Here is a 14,406-nt window from a genome sequence, read left to right on the forward strand (position 1 = left end):
TTAACACAATACTAAGGAGGATGGGGTTCCCACCTGTATTTCTCCAATGGATACAACTGTTATATACTGCACCGGTGGCGTGGGTGAGAGTGAATAAATATATCTAGGAGGCCATTGCTATTCAAAGGGGAACTAGACAGGGATGTCCACTATCCCCGCTGTTGTTTGCGCTCGCACTTGAACCACTGGCATGTAAAATTCGACAAGGGCATCACTATTCGGCACTTCAATTCCCGCAGAGGCCGCTACACATATCGCTGTATGCAGACGATATGTTGCTATACGTAAGGGACCCTGGGGAGAATCTGAATCCTTTACTGAGAGAATATATTAGATTTGCGCATCACTCAGGTATCAATATAAATTGGGCCAAGTCATTGATTATTCCCTTAACAGACAGTACGCAGCCGCATTCCATGGATTATCCACTGGAGTGGAAGACTGAACCGGTAAAATATTTGGGTGTTTGGTTCCACCGAGACCCGGAAGTCGTCATTCGTACTAACTATGGGAGGGCAATTGATGCACTGGAAGGGAAAGTAAGGCGTTGGGTTCAGCTACCGCTGTCCCTGGCTGACCGCATAGCTATCGTGAAAATGGTGGTTTTGCCTAAGTTACTGTACCTTTTTAATAACAAACCGATTCAGCCCCCAACTGAGGTTTTTCGTCGAATCACCTCCTTGGTCCTCCAGCTGATATGGGCGGGTAAACTGGCCAGGATTGAACTAAGGACACTTACTCTGCCATACTGCCAGGGAGGGTTCGGCGTTCCTGACTTTATGCTTTATTACCTCTGTGCTGAAGAACAATATGCACATTTCTGGTATCACCCAGTCCCATACCTCACACATGCTGCAATAGAGTAGGGAGATGCCCAGCCACCGCTGCACAAGCGAGATATTAACACAATGGATACCACAAACAAGGCATGGCACATTATGGGTCGAAAGGCCAACAAACTGCCGCTATACGCCCCGGCGCTGCGGCTCCACTGGCACCCAGAGATTTCGGTAACTCACTAAGAAGTGGGAATGGGATTACTGCGGCAGGCGGGCCACGACACTATGGGAGATCTATACACAAACGGGGTGTTTAGAACATTAGATGATCTGATCTGTCATACATTAGTAATAAGACATTGTTGTTCCAAATTAACTATCACAGACTACAAGGTGCCATTAAGAAACTCGATCCAACTTTCCCGGCGGAGCCACCGCTGCTATCTGCCCTACAGTGGCTGATCACCAATAATGCGGATAAACATTTGGTATCCATGCTGTATGCTAAATTGCAAAAAGACATAGCTGCTACTACACATAAAGCGATGGAAAAGTGGAATAGCTGCTTAGATGATCCCCTGACAGTGGAAGAGTGGGTGATACCTTGCTCACTGACTGGTATGTTAACACCTAATGGTAATTTACGTATACTACACTACAAGTATCTACATCAGACTTACTATACACCTGCTAGGCTACATAGCTATGGGCTACGCACCGACTCCAGATGCTGTCGCTGTAATGAGGAAGGGGCAGATTTTGTGCATCTGGCATGGACATGCGGGGTGGTTGCAGACTACTGGTTAAGAGTGACGCAGATGTTGGGTGTAATGGTGGGCCACGATATTGTGTGCAGCGCTCACACATGTCTGCTGGGTCTGCTCCCAGAGGTGCGGGCTCAGAAGCGTAAGTTCTGTGTAATTTCACTGCTGTTGGCCAAACGGAGGATATCCTTATGCTGGAATAGTAGGCAAGCTCCCAAGACCGAAAACTGGAATTGGGACTTAACATATTGTAGAGAAACTCTGCAAACGTATGAAGAAGAGCTCCCTGCAAGGTCAAAACCAAGAGACTATTGGAACTACCTAACTCAATATTTGCAGATGCATCAAGCGGACTGATTGAATGTAACAACTGCATTGGAAAACGGGAGGTATTAGGTGACACTGTATAGAAATGGAAATGGATGACGGATGTTGTTGTACTGTGGCCGAATTGTTATGGTTATAACTGGAACTGTATATTTTGAAAAATGCTAATAAAAAAAAAAATGGTTTTCATAATAATGGTTTGAACCCCAGAACAAGGTCAAAATCGAGAAGTTCATTTGTATTTGCTCAAAACAAGTCAAAACCAGACGTATCCAGACACTGGCACTATCAGATCGCACAACTGTGCCAACACTTAAAAGAGAAGAGAAAGCTACTTCTAAATTGGTCAAGCCTGTGACGTTTCTAATTTCCTAAGATAGGAATTCCAGGAGTCAGCTCCCAAAAGGTAGATCATTTTACAATCTACAGTAATTTATTAAAGGAACTCCCAACAAATCTTGGTCAGCCGAGCTAAGGGATCTACTGGAAATATACGGCTTAAACTTATCTTATTAATGTTGTAGACCAATCAACTTGATCACTTTAAAAATTGAATAAGAATAAGGAACTTTACTTGTTCTGAAACTGTGAATCAGGGAAGGCTACATAATGTTAGGGTGGTATGATCCCACCATATTAATTTTCCTCCGATTCAAATGGCAAAGTTCAGAATTTTCTGCAAACTATTCGGAACGGTTTTAGATACACCAGTAAACAGGGTCCAGACTAGTTCTAACCTGGATCACTAAACCGCTCTAGCTATAATCGTATTAACTTCTTCAAAAATGAAGGTGGTCACAGCCTGGAGAGAGTGCATGTGTGATGACGGCAATTATTACTCAAATGATTTACCTGAGCTTGCATGCTAAGGGTGTTGCCAAAGATTGCAGATGGTTTAATCTTTTGTATCAGACTGATGTTTTCATACATCAAAGGCCAGTAGCACTTTTGGCATTCCTTCCTTTTACTGCACGATAACCCCCAAACCCACATCATCTCCTTTTCGTCCACATTTAATGCCAGGGCATGGGTCCTCTGCTCAGTGTGCATAAAGACTCAAGGTGCACGTCACTGATAAGTCCAGAGAAAACTGAAACCTCTGTGGGTGTTTGTATTCACATCTAGAGAAGACCTGGCGATTAGGCTGGATTGTTCCCACTGAAGCAGGACCATGGCAGATATACATATTGGTGAACAAAGCAAACACAAGGAGATGATGGACGGAGCACTGAAACTTTTCAGACACTCACCCCCGTCACAGATCTGGGTTGAATCTATCATCATTCTTTAGCTCACTTCGCCACCTCAGTTCAGACCCAGCTATATGCAAATCAGTCTTGACCCTGGGCCTCATGGGAACAGTCCAGCCTGAACTTCCAAGCCAGGTCTTCCATGAATCGGAAACAAGCATCCTGGAACTGGTTTCGGGGTAACTCCCCTCATCAGCCAGGCTTCCTTGAATCCAGTGGCAAAGTGAGCAAGGGACCCATGTCTGGGCATTCCCTGCCAACTTGGGGCGAACAAAGCAAACACATGAAACTTTTCAGACACTCACCTCCAGTCACAGATCTGGTGGTCACTGTTTGGTATCGAGTAGGAAGCAATGGTCTGGAATGAGACCCGACTGATCGCTAGATTAATTCAAGGACTCTGCTGGTTGTTGCAGTACACCGTGCTTTCAGATTCCATGTCAGGACCAGATGTGAGGATTACATACTCTAAACTAAACTTATTTTACAACATCATCCAACACAAAACTGGTCTTCAATCACCACAACAATTTTCACTACACTTCTATTGAAACCTGGGAAAAAGGAGTTCAGGAAACTGTCCAATTACAGGCTTACACCAACATCCAAACATGTATCTTCCTGCTTGATATATGCTCTGATGACCTTTTCTAACCCCTCTTTTTTGCTGCTCCAACAGCAGATAAGTATCCTCCATCTTGTGTTATTGATAACTGCGAGCCCAGCTTTGTGTCTGCCCCATCCCCATAGTCAAACGCCATGCTTACCACTGTACACCAGTGTAACTTGTCTTCGTTTGCAGGCGGCCATGGACACGCTCCACAAGGAGCCGCAACAAGTCACTGAAGAGGTGGATGGCCGTATGGACTAAAAGGACTAAAAGGCCCTCCAGGCTCTCTATTGGGCCAGATTGTGAGATGAGGTCTTTACTAACACACAAACACAGTAGGCATTTTAAAATGGATAAAAGGGCACTGGACAAGCAGACAGTATCTCAGTGTTACCAAGGTGAGTGTGTCCCAAGTTTAAATCATACACCCGGCTATCCTGCCATAACGCAGAGGGTGAAAATCACTTGAGGATGAAGAAGAAATGATCTCTAAGGATGAAGACCTGACAGAGGCCTCAGTAAACAAGTGGTGAATAAAGCTATACAGCCTTCACGGAAGCAACTTTCTACTGCTAGCCACCCAGAACTACACCATTGTCAGGGAGGTGTGTCGATGCAGAGCTTGTCGACTGGAGGAAAGTGGCCAAAAGAAGAATGTCTGGACTGATCACAGGATCTTTTGCGGTCAAGCTAATGATCAAGGATCATCTAAAGTGCTGTGTTCTGCTGAACATTTCAGAGGTGCGCTACATAAATCACTTAGGTGGAACCCAACTAATAGCATTGATAAAGTTGGCAAATGATTTCTGGCACATTTGTCTGGAAAACCAAGTGAAGTTTTTTTTTTTAACTTTATTTTCACTTTCCTTAAATACAAAAGCAGTATATATGCATATTTGTTCACCTGTGCATTATCATACATTGTCGTGATATAGCAGTACATGTTATCAAAGTTACTGTCTTGGTCTGATTTGCCAGGGAGGTAAAAGCTGCGACATTAGCATAACATTTGGAAACATGAAAGTCCTTCTCAAGCACCCTCCTGTCCATCCATAAAATCTCAGTAGACGTGTCATACATTGAACTACTTTGACATGTATCCAGATAGGTCATGCCCATCTACAGTGCGATAAAAAAACGATAGGTTATGTAATGAGAAGTTTACCCCACTTCCTCCGGAACAATGCCCTGCTCCAGCTGGGAGCTGGAATCCTGGCCAATGGCCTCAATGTATGAACGATAGGGGCCCCATATGTCCTTAGACCGGGACGTGCTAGGCATCACGCTGGTGTAGACTTCACTATGTACGTTGCAATAGGCCAGGCTGTGCAGCCAAGTCTGGACAGAAGGAACTGACTTATGCCCCCAGTGGACAGCCACTTCCCGTTTCCCTAGTAGGAGACCCAGGGATGCGAACCGCCTGACCTTCTTGGGGAAGTTGACTGTATATCCCAATAGGGCCACTTCCGGAGTGGGGATCAGAGGAAGATTGATCATTTGCCCTAGCGTGTGATGTATACTTTCCCAGTAGTTGTGCAGTTTTGGGCATGTCCAAGTAAGATGTGCGAAGTCGGCATGTGGTGCGGAGCATTTACGGCAGTTGTGTGGTTTGGACGGGTCTATTTTGTGTGCCATAGCAGGAGTGAAATATATACGGCGCAGAAAATTGAAATGTATGAGCTTGTGCCTGCTATTTAGTGAAACATCCTATATGACGGTGCAGCATTTGGCCCATTGCTCATCTGTGATTGATCGCCCCAGGTCGGCCTCCCAAGCACTGCGGACTTTGGCATCATTTACGGGTTTTTAGAGCAGCACGATTGGAAACAAGCATCCTCTGATAATGAAAAGATGTGACCCCCAGGGTACAAATCGCCCAACCGTGCTAGCTCAAATGTCGTCAGAGTACGCTGCACCAAACGTTCAACCATGATTGGGATCCAACGGGGATTGAGGATGGGTAGCGCCAAAGAGTACAGTGTATTCGCTCCAGTGAGCCTGCCTAGTTTATTCCATGCCCAGCTTGTGGTGGATACAGTTTGGATGTCTCCAGGATCTCTGGGGAAGCCCGCAGGTAGGACAGTCGAAAGCCGCTTCGGGAGAACGTGATCCGCTTCCGGCCTCAAATATGGAATACAGGCATCCGGGTGAAACCAGGAATGAGCGTAGCTACATTGGGCCACTACGTAATATAACTGGAAATCAGGGACACTGTATCCCCCTCTGTTGTATGGCAGCGTGAGGACTGACCACCTAACTAGTGCCTGCTTTCCACCCCAGACCAGGCGGGTTAGAAGGGTACGGAGAGTTCAAAAAAAGCTATTAGGGAGAGGAACTGGTATGTTGTTGAAGAGATATAGAAAATTGGGGAGTACTATCATCTTCAGAATCGAAACTCGACCTGCGAGTGACAGGCGTAGTCTCAGCCATTTCTCTATTTGTTTTGCAAGCGTGTCTATGGCTCGCCCACAATTTAGACTTATTATTTGAATGAATATGGACACCTAAATATTTACCTGAATCAGTGCACCACTCCAGAAGGAATTCGCATTCCCACGGTGTTGTGCTAACTGTTAAAGGGAAGATGACCGATTTATGCCAATTTATGCCTAGGCCCGAGAATCAGCAGAATCTGATCATTTACCTGATCAGCGGGTCTAAGTTATCTTGGGGGTTTCTGACGTATAGGATAGTGTCGTCCGCGTACAGCAAAACCAGGAGGAGGCAATTGTAGGCCTTTTTGTAAGTGCCGTTCCTGAAAGCGGAGGATCAACGGATCAACAGCCAGGATAAACAGTAAGGGGCAGTCGGGTCCCGCGGGAGAGCTGGAAGGGTCATGAGAGTGTGCAATTTAAACGCAGCCTTGCTGTCGGTTGATTGTATAACAACGCTGTTGTAGCGAGGAAGCCCATGGGCATGCCCATAAGACGCATGACAGAGAGGAAGAATGAATCAAAAGCTTTCTCTGTGTCCAGGAGAATAGCTGCTGCAGGGGTTTCTGGGTTGATCCTATGTATAACTGTGAAGAGTGTTCTAAGATTTAATGAGGTTGAACGATGGGGTACAAAACGTGATTGAGCCGGGGAAATGATAAATTCCATTAGTTGGGACAAACTGTTAGAAATGACTTTGGCTAATATTTTATGATCTAGGTTTAGGAGGGACAGGGGCCTGTATGAACCACATTGTGTGGGATCTTTGCCAGGTTTGGGGAGTAAGATTACGACAGCCTTTCAGAGTGTAGGAGGAAGGAGGTGTGCCTCCAAAGCCTCAGCGTAAACCTCAATAAGCTGTGGGGCAAGGAGATCCTTGTATTCTTTATAGAAGTCTCCTGTAAATCCATCTAACCCAGAAGCCGAGAAGCCACGAACAGTGTCTATGGCACCAATTACGTCTGCAACAGAGATGGGTTACGCCAGGAAGTCCTGCATGTGCTTTTCAAGAAAGAAGAGTGCGATCTCGTTTAGGTATTCCTCCTGTGCCCCATGAGTGCTCCACAATTTGGTGGAATACAGAGTCGAAAAATATTCTAGGAATGCATTTCGAATATCGGTCGTGGAGGTGAGCGTGTGATTGTCAGAGGTGCGCAATTCAGTGATGTATGTTTTGTGATATGGTGGTCTCAGTAACTGGGCCAGGACTCTGTCGGGTCTCTCAACCTCCCCATATCGTGTGGCCGCCTGGTATTTTCCCAAGTACAAAATTTCCTGGTCTGCTGTTTCCCTGTATGTCTCCAGGAGAGCCAAATGTCGGCCCTCGTCAGTGGGTGGTGTGGGATGTGTGGAAGCACCATCCAGCGCCGTGAGTTTGCGCTCGAGACGCGACAGTGTGTTGCGAAGGTCCCTAAGGACACCCGCGTGTTTGGCAATGCATGTACCCCTAATGACGGCCTTAAAACCTTTCCATAGAATAGCCCATGAGGCCACCGAGCCAGTATTGATGGCAAAGTAATCTTCGTAGGCCTCTCGTATCTCTGCCTTAAACACTTCATCATGGAGAGCGCGGCTGGGGAATCGCCACTGTCTCTCGAAGCCCTCTGGACGTGGGACTTTAAGATGTAGTGCAACTGGGGAGTGATCTGAATAAGTCCTGGGGAGGGTCTCAATCAAGGTGCACCAACTGTAAATATCTGGGGAGAGCAGCCAGAGATCAATCCTCGTTCAGGTGTTGTGTTGGCCTGAGTAATGGGTATATTCTGATGTGCTGGGATTGCGTTTGCGCCAGACATCTAGCAGAGTGAACCGGTCGCAAAGCTCCAGGAGGGCACGGTGGGCTCGTGGCTTAGAGTCTGGAGCTACAGATGTGCTATCTATCTCAGGATTGAGCAATACATTAAAATCCCCTCCAATAAGCAGAGTCTGCGGCTCTAACTTGGTAAGCTGGGTATGTAGGGCCTGAAAGAAGTTGGGGGCATCGGTGTTTGGGGCGTAGACGCACACCAGTGTAAATTTCTGCCCATGAGAGACCCCGATACTGCAAGGTATCTTCCCTCGCCATCCTGGTGCAGGGAGCAAAAGGTAAATGGAACCCTCTGTATTAAAATGGCTGTTCCCCTTGCGTAGTTGCTGTAATTGGCAAAATATCTATGTGCGCCCCAGCTGGTTCCAAAGTGTGCCGTATCTGTTGTGGGGAAGTGCGTCTCCTTTAAATAAGCAATGTCTACCTTATATCGCAAAAGATAATGAATTACCTTCCTCCTCTTGCGAGTGTTATTAAGACCCCGTACATTCAAAGACCTTAGGGAGAGGTCTGTGGGACATCTATATTACCAAATCTGGCCATTTACATAGTGTAACATTTTCATCACAGTAGTGTAGCGACAATGAACAGAAATAGTCAGTAGGGAACAACTCCGCATATAACAAGAAACAAATATTGCAAATGTGAACATTCCCCCAACCCCCACCCAGCCAAACCCCTGTCGGGGAAGGGCCATTCCCAAAAATAAGAGCGAACATGAAGTACCAATTAACTGTACGCTGCTATGTTAATCCTAAAAAGCAGTACCCCAGAGTGCAGTAACAAACCAAGCTCAAAGGATACACCATGGGGGGGCGGCAACACCCAGGCAAGCTACCAGCTAATTGTAATAATGCAGAGTATAGAACGTATTCCCAATATTGCATGAATGTAATCTGGCGTGAGTCAAGGAGCTGAATCATCCTGTGCCCAAGCTGGAAAAGAGATCGGCACTTGCATCAGATCCACTATGTGGAGGGGAAGGACACGATACGACCCTGACATGTTGGTTTTTGTTCTGGTTATAAACTCGGCAGAACTCCTGAGCCTCCGTGGGGCTCTCAAAGATACGAGCCCTGCCGTCCACGTCGACCTTCAGTATGGCAGATTATAACCTACTGTATCGTAGTCCCAAATTACTCAGGGTGGTCTTGACTCTTTTGAATTTGCGCCGTGCATCCTGCACCATGGTCGTAAAGTCTGGATAAAACGACAACTTAGAGCCCTGCCAGTCTATGTCTCCTTTCTCCCTACCCAGTCGGAGTGCAGCATCTCGGTCCCGGAAGTTCATGACGTGCGCCACGATGGGTCTGGGGGGGGAGGGGAAGGGAGACAGGGGTTCAGACGAGGGCCCAATGATCTGTGCGCTCTCTCGATCACAAAGCCAGGAGTAAAGGAGTCCTTGCCTAACAGTCCAAGTAACAAAGCCTCTACGAAGAGATCCATGCGGTCAGTGGGGGTAGTCTCTGAAACACCAAGGATGCGTAGATTGTTGCGGTGGCTTTGCGTCTCGAGATCTTCATTTTTGATGGCCACCTGCTTTAGAATGCGTTCAACCCTTTCCAGACGTTTAGCAGATTGTGCAGTCCAGTCTTCAATGTCGGATATGCGAGCCTCTGCTACATCAAGCCGTCGATCATGTACCTGGATCTTGGCACCAAGACTGGAGATATTCTTGTCCAGCAGGTCAAATCCGCTGTCTAGTGCTTTGAAACCGGCTCTCATCTCCTGGAGTAGAGAGGCCGCCACTTCTGGAAGGCCTTCACCGTGTTCTGAGTGTTGTGCAGATTCTGCCATAGTGGGGCCATGTTGCGGGGCTGTGTCAACTAACGTCTCAAACGGCAGCGTTTTCAGCTTGGGGTCTTTGCGGCCCATGCCGCGTCGGAGGTAGCGCATCCGTGACCCGTGCGGCTTTAGCGGGTCTAGTAGAGTCGCCAAGCGTCTCGAGCGTAGCACACCCTTGTTCCCTTGTAGGGTGATCTGCTACGTGAGATAAGAATGCCAGGATGCGGTGTTGTGTTCACCCGATCGGTCAGGAGATGGCGCCGGTGGGACAGAGGCCAGACAGACAATTATGGCAGGAACGCAGCACTTCGGCGTCGTAGAATCACAGTCCGGGCCAAGGTTCGCCAACCCAGCTGGCGGTGCCTGCTTGGCGATAAGGGCCTCCAGCAATCTCGGGGGCCCAGCAATAGTAGGTATGCAGTGGCGGCGTGACCCGCGTCCTCCTCATATAGTAGGAGAGGGCGACCGTGTAGCTTCAGGCCCTGTAGCCAAGAGAGGGGGCCCCGGCGGGGGAGTAATCAAGCCGCTGCAGGGACGCTGGGTTTGCGGCACGTAACCAAGGGTGGCAGTTGGAGAGAGAGAGAGAGAGGCAGTAGGTTCCACTCAGTCTGCGGGTGCGTGGGTCGCTGCGGGAGCAATGCGGGAGCCGCTGCCGGTTCTTACCCACTGCAGTGTTTATAGGGGCCCCATGCGGTCTCTTCAAGACGCGGCGTTGTTGCTACGAGGTGGCCTGCAACTGATCTTCAACTGTCTGCTCCAGCCGCCGCGCGCCTAACGCAGGCCTGCTGCGAAGGAACGAGATGAGCAGGCAGTGGCAGTCTCACCCCGGTCACGCTGCTGCGGTGGTGTTCGCAGCTTCTAAAAGGCAGCCATGGCAAAGTGCCTCCGGGCGATGGGGAAGGGGGAGGGTATAGCGTTCTCTCACCGGAGGTAAAAGCTGATTGCGGCACCAGTTCAGCCGCAGTTCCAGGCTTCTCTCCACTCAGGCCTCATTTGCCCAGAAGGAGGCTGGGCGCATAGCTCACACCAAGCCGGGCTGCACCTCAGTTCACATTCGGCTCTGCCGCTGGAGTTTACGGGCTCCGTTCAGCTTCGTTCTTGGGTCGGAGGGATCAAGGAATCATCCGCTTACTCTTGCAGCAGGCAGCATTGATCACGGGAATACGCCGTGAAGCTGGGACGCTCGGCGGAGCTTCAGAGCCAGGCGGTCATTTTTGTTGCCGGCTTGGCCACGCCCCAGACCAAGTGAAGTTAAGAGTGGAGTACCTTCCTTGCTGTTAGAAGTATGTGGCAGATTGCCAATCCAGACATCTCTAGGGTTCCAGTATGTGAATGCTCAACCCAGAAGTCTTGTGGCCATTTATGCTAAGATGGGGCCTGTGCGAAACAGATGTGCGAGTATGCCGGATGGATCACAAGCTCCCGAGATATTTCAGATGATGCCAGATCCAGGAGCAGTAGTAACAGATGTGATTATTCTCATTAATTGATGGGTTTGACAAATACATGGAGCCTGCTTCCCAGAAGGAGTTGTGATGGAGATGCGGAAACAGCAATCACACATATGACCATCAGTTAGGTTTCATAATAATGTAGAAAGGCATTCCGGAACTTGCGTAAACTCAGTCTTGTCCCACACAGATTAAAAACAATTTCAAAATAGGGCCAAGAATAAACTTAACAGAGGTGACAAAGAAGCTACCTGAATGATTCTGCCCTACTAAATACAAAAGCATCCTAAAGACAGAGCAAGTCGAAAATATACCCCCATTTATAGAGACTCCCAACGGACAGCTGATAAACTTCATCAGACACATAATCAGGTTTTGTGACATTCTGTTCATAATGCTTAGCATATAAATGTTTTTTTGTTTACTCATTAACATTAAGGTAGCCCACAGTCACCCGTGCACAAACACAAGGAAGACCTCCAGTCAAAGCTACTTCGCCCCCCGGTAAAGTTAAGACTTCCCTTCAAGAGGTGCTCCACAAGTAATAAATGGACGAAGCCTAGACTGCTTCTGAAGCCGTGTGCAAGCCTAAAGTCCAGACCTAGCATCCACCTCAAACTATTATTAGAGCTAAGCAGATGGCAAAACAAGGTGGTGGTTCTGGAATTGGCCTCACAGGAATAACGGGCTACTGAAAACAGGACTACAACTAGACTAGAAAACTTAAAAATGTAGACAAATATTAAGAACTTCTATAAAAAAACAGACCAATCAATGTCCAATGCAGAACAATGAGCCTTGATAGGTGGATGTTTCTGGCTTAGATCTCTTATGTAAAGCACACAATGCATCACTGATGTTAACACAACCCAACCAGGAGCGCGACACTGAAGAAACAAAAGTGACTGTGCCTACCTCTGGGCATCCGGCTGGGAGATGGTGTTGACGATCGCCTCCACGGATGTGTCAAAGAGCTCGGGGTCCCTCAAGGAAGCAAAGGCCCCCTCCAGGAGGCTCTCACAGTCCATGAGCGGGATCTCCAGCTGCACCCAGCTAGAGAAGCACTTGAGGACCTTCTGTTTGATGTACCCAGGTGAGTCTTGCTGCTGCAGCAGCTGCTGGAGAAGAGGGAAGACACAACCACACTCCTGTGCCAGGGCGCTGCGCACCTGCCCCTTCCTGTACTGGGGCAGGCGGCTGGTTTGGAACTCCTCAGGCAGCACGGTCAACAGTTCCAAGAGGGCCAAGCAGCGTGCCTGGCCATCAACATTGGTGTCTCCAGCCTGGAACATGCGCACCATGTCCGAGACCGCGCAGGGCCAGGCCTCTGGCATCATGCTCAATGCCAGGGAGGCGAGTGCCACACACAGACGGGTCAGAACTATCTTGGAGCCACTGGCAAACTGTGTGATCTGGCTGAAGAGCTGAGACTTGAGGCCCTCATACTGATCCGCAGGGATATCGTTCCAGTAGCGGGAGATCTTGATGTGGAGAGCACTGGCACCGAAGTACTGGATCTCGGGGACGCGATCTGAGCTGAGTAGGAGCCAGCTGAACTGCCATGCCTGCGGGGAGACCTGTGCCTGCATCAACCACTTCTGAGCCATGTTTTTGTTCTCGATGTTCGGGTCGTAGTACAGCTGATGTAATGCCTGGAAGAACAGAGAAGGTTAGCCGAGGCTGGCACTGCACCGCACAACATTGAGTTACATATAGTTACACCATTGCGAGAATGCACTGGGGTTCAGTGAAAAGCATATACAATCACTGGATCTCATGGGAGTACGGTGTGCTACCACAGTACTGTGCTAAAGATCATTCACAAAAATATCGCCCTGTTGGAGTCAATATAAAATGTACACCCCATAACCTTTTAAACAATATTTAGTACACGATCCTTATGTCAGACGATATTTCAGACTACGATATTCTGAGATACAAATGCATGCACACATAGGTTTTCGTTCACTAGTGGTATTGGCTCAAGGACTGAAGCAGTCTCTATAGCAGAGCGACCTTTTGATCGCAGTTCTTGAGAGTCTGGTACAACACATTACAACACGTCAGTAATATAAACACAAATGAAACAGATGTGGAAGCTCGCATACCACCCTTTCTTGGATCACAGCTGGTCATATTTTTGGCTTGTTCAGACAGGATGACCCCATGCTCTTAAAGGTACCTCCAGTCTTCGAGTCCAACCACCAGACCTGGGCGGGTAGGAGGCTGGTCCCAACTCATCTGCCCGCATACCTTGTTAAGAAGTTCCTTTCCATGTTTTCAGGTTGTTTATGTCAAGCACACATTGGAGACTAGGATAAAAACTTACAACTGCCTTGCTAAAAACCTAGAATGTATCGGAGCAACCTGAACATTTACTGCGAATCTCAGGACTTCTTAGAGGTCCTTGGGTAAGTCTGGTAAAAGTGCAGAGTCTTACCTACAGACTCGTAGAGGCCGGGATGTCAGCCAATCTCTATCTACCGAAACCATAGCCAACCAGCGTTTAGCATGTTCTCATGGCCTTCTGCATGCAGGTCCACCAACTGACCAATGGAGAGCTGAACCCAAGTACTATTCAAGGAGCTGCTTGTTGACCCCATTTTCTTTTGGCCTGGCCCAAGTACAAGCAGTTTCATAAAGCATTGGATCGCTTTACATGAGTACCAGTAACTAAGTAAGGTCAGATTACATTTTTTTTTGTCACAAGAAGATTAAGTGATTTGCCCAGAATCACAGTATGTTAAACCGATGCCAGGACTAGAACCTGGTTCCCCAAGTCCAAAGTAGGCAGTGCTGACTGTAATGCCATTTCCCTTCTTTTGGTGCACTCTGTCCTACTCAGTGATGTAGCACTGCCTTCAAGCTCTTCTCACAGGCACTGGAACACACGTCTTAGTGCAAACCATTGAGGTCGTGGTCTGCACACAATATACTCATCGACGGGCTCAATGCAGCAACACAGTGCTAATGAAATAATACTAACCACTGGTGTGGAAAATTAGGGCCTTGAAAGAGATGAGCCGTTTTTCCGAGCAATCCGTTTGAGGGGAAGGTGGGTGGGTCGGTAAAGGAATATGCAGCTAGATATAGTCTGTACCAGATAAGCAGTTACCGAAGGTAAGTAACTTGTTCATCTGATGGAGACTTCTATCTGCTGATTGCTTACTTTTGAATATATACCCATGCAATACCATCCCC

At 47.9% G+C, this 14,406-nt stretch overlaps 1 protein-coding gene across 2 annotated transcripts in view; it reads right to left on the bottom strand.

Annotated features, from left to right (window-relative positions):
* IPO13 (importin 13) overlaps positions 1–14,406 on the bottom strand; it is a 560,046-nt gene that overhangs the window by 350,997 nt on the left and 194,643 nt on the right. For both annotated transcript variants that reach the window (XM_085602928.1, XM_085602929.1), the window contains one exon: positions 12,121–12,857. In XM_085602928.1, the coding sequence (XP_085459054.1) occupies positions 12,121–12,857 (737 nt within the window). The remainder of the gene's footprint in view (positions 1–12,120; positions 12,858–14,406) is intronic.

Source organism: Triturus cristatus, chromosome 4_2 (assembly GCF_964204655.1).
Source record: "Triturus cristatus chromosome 4_2, aTriCri1.1, whole genome shotgun sequence".
Taxonomy (NCBI): Eukaryota; Metazoa; Chordata; class Amphibia; order Caudata; family Salamandridae; genus Triturus; species Triturus cristatus.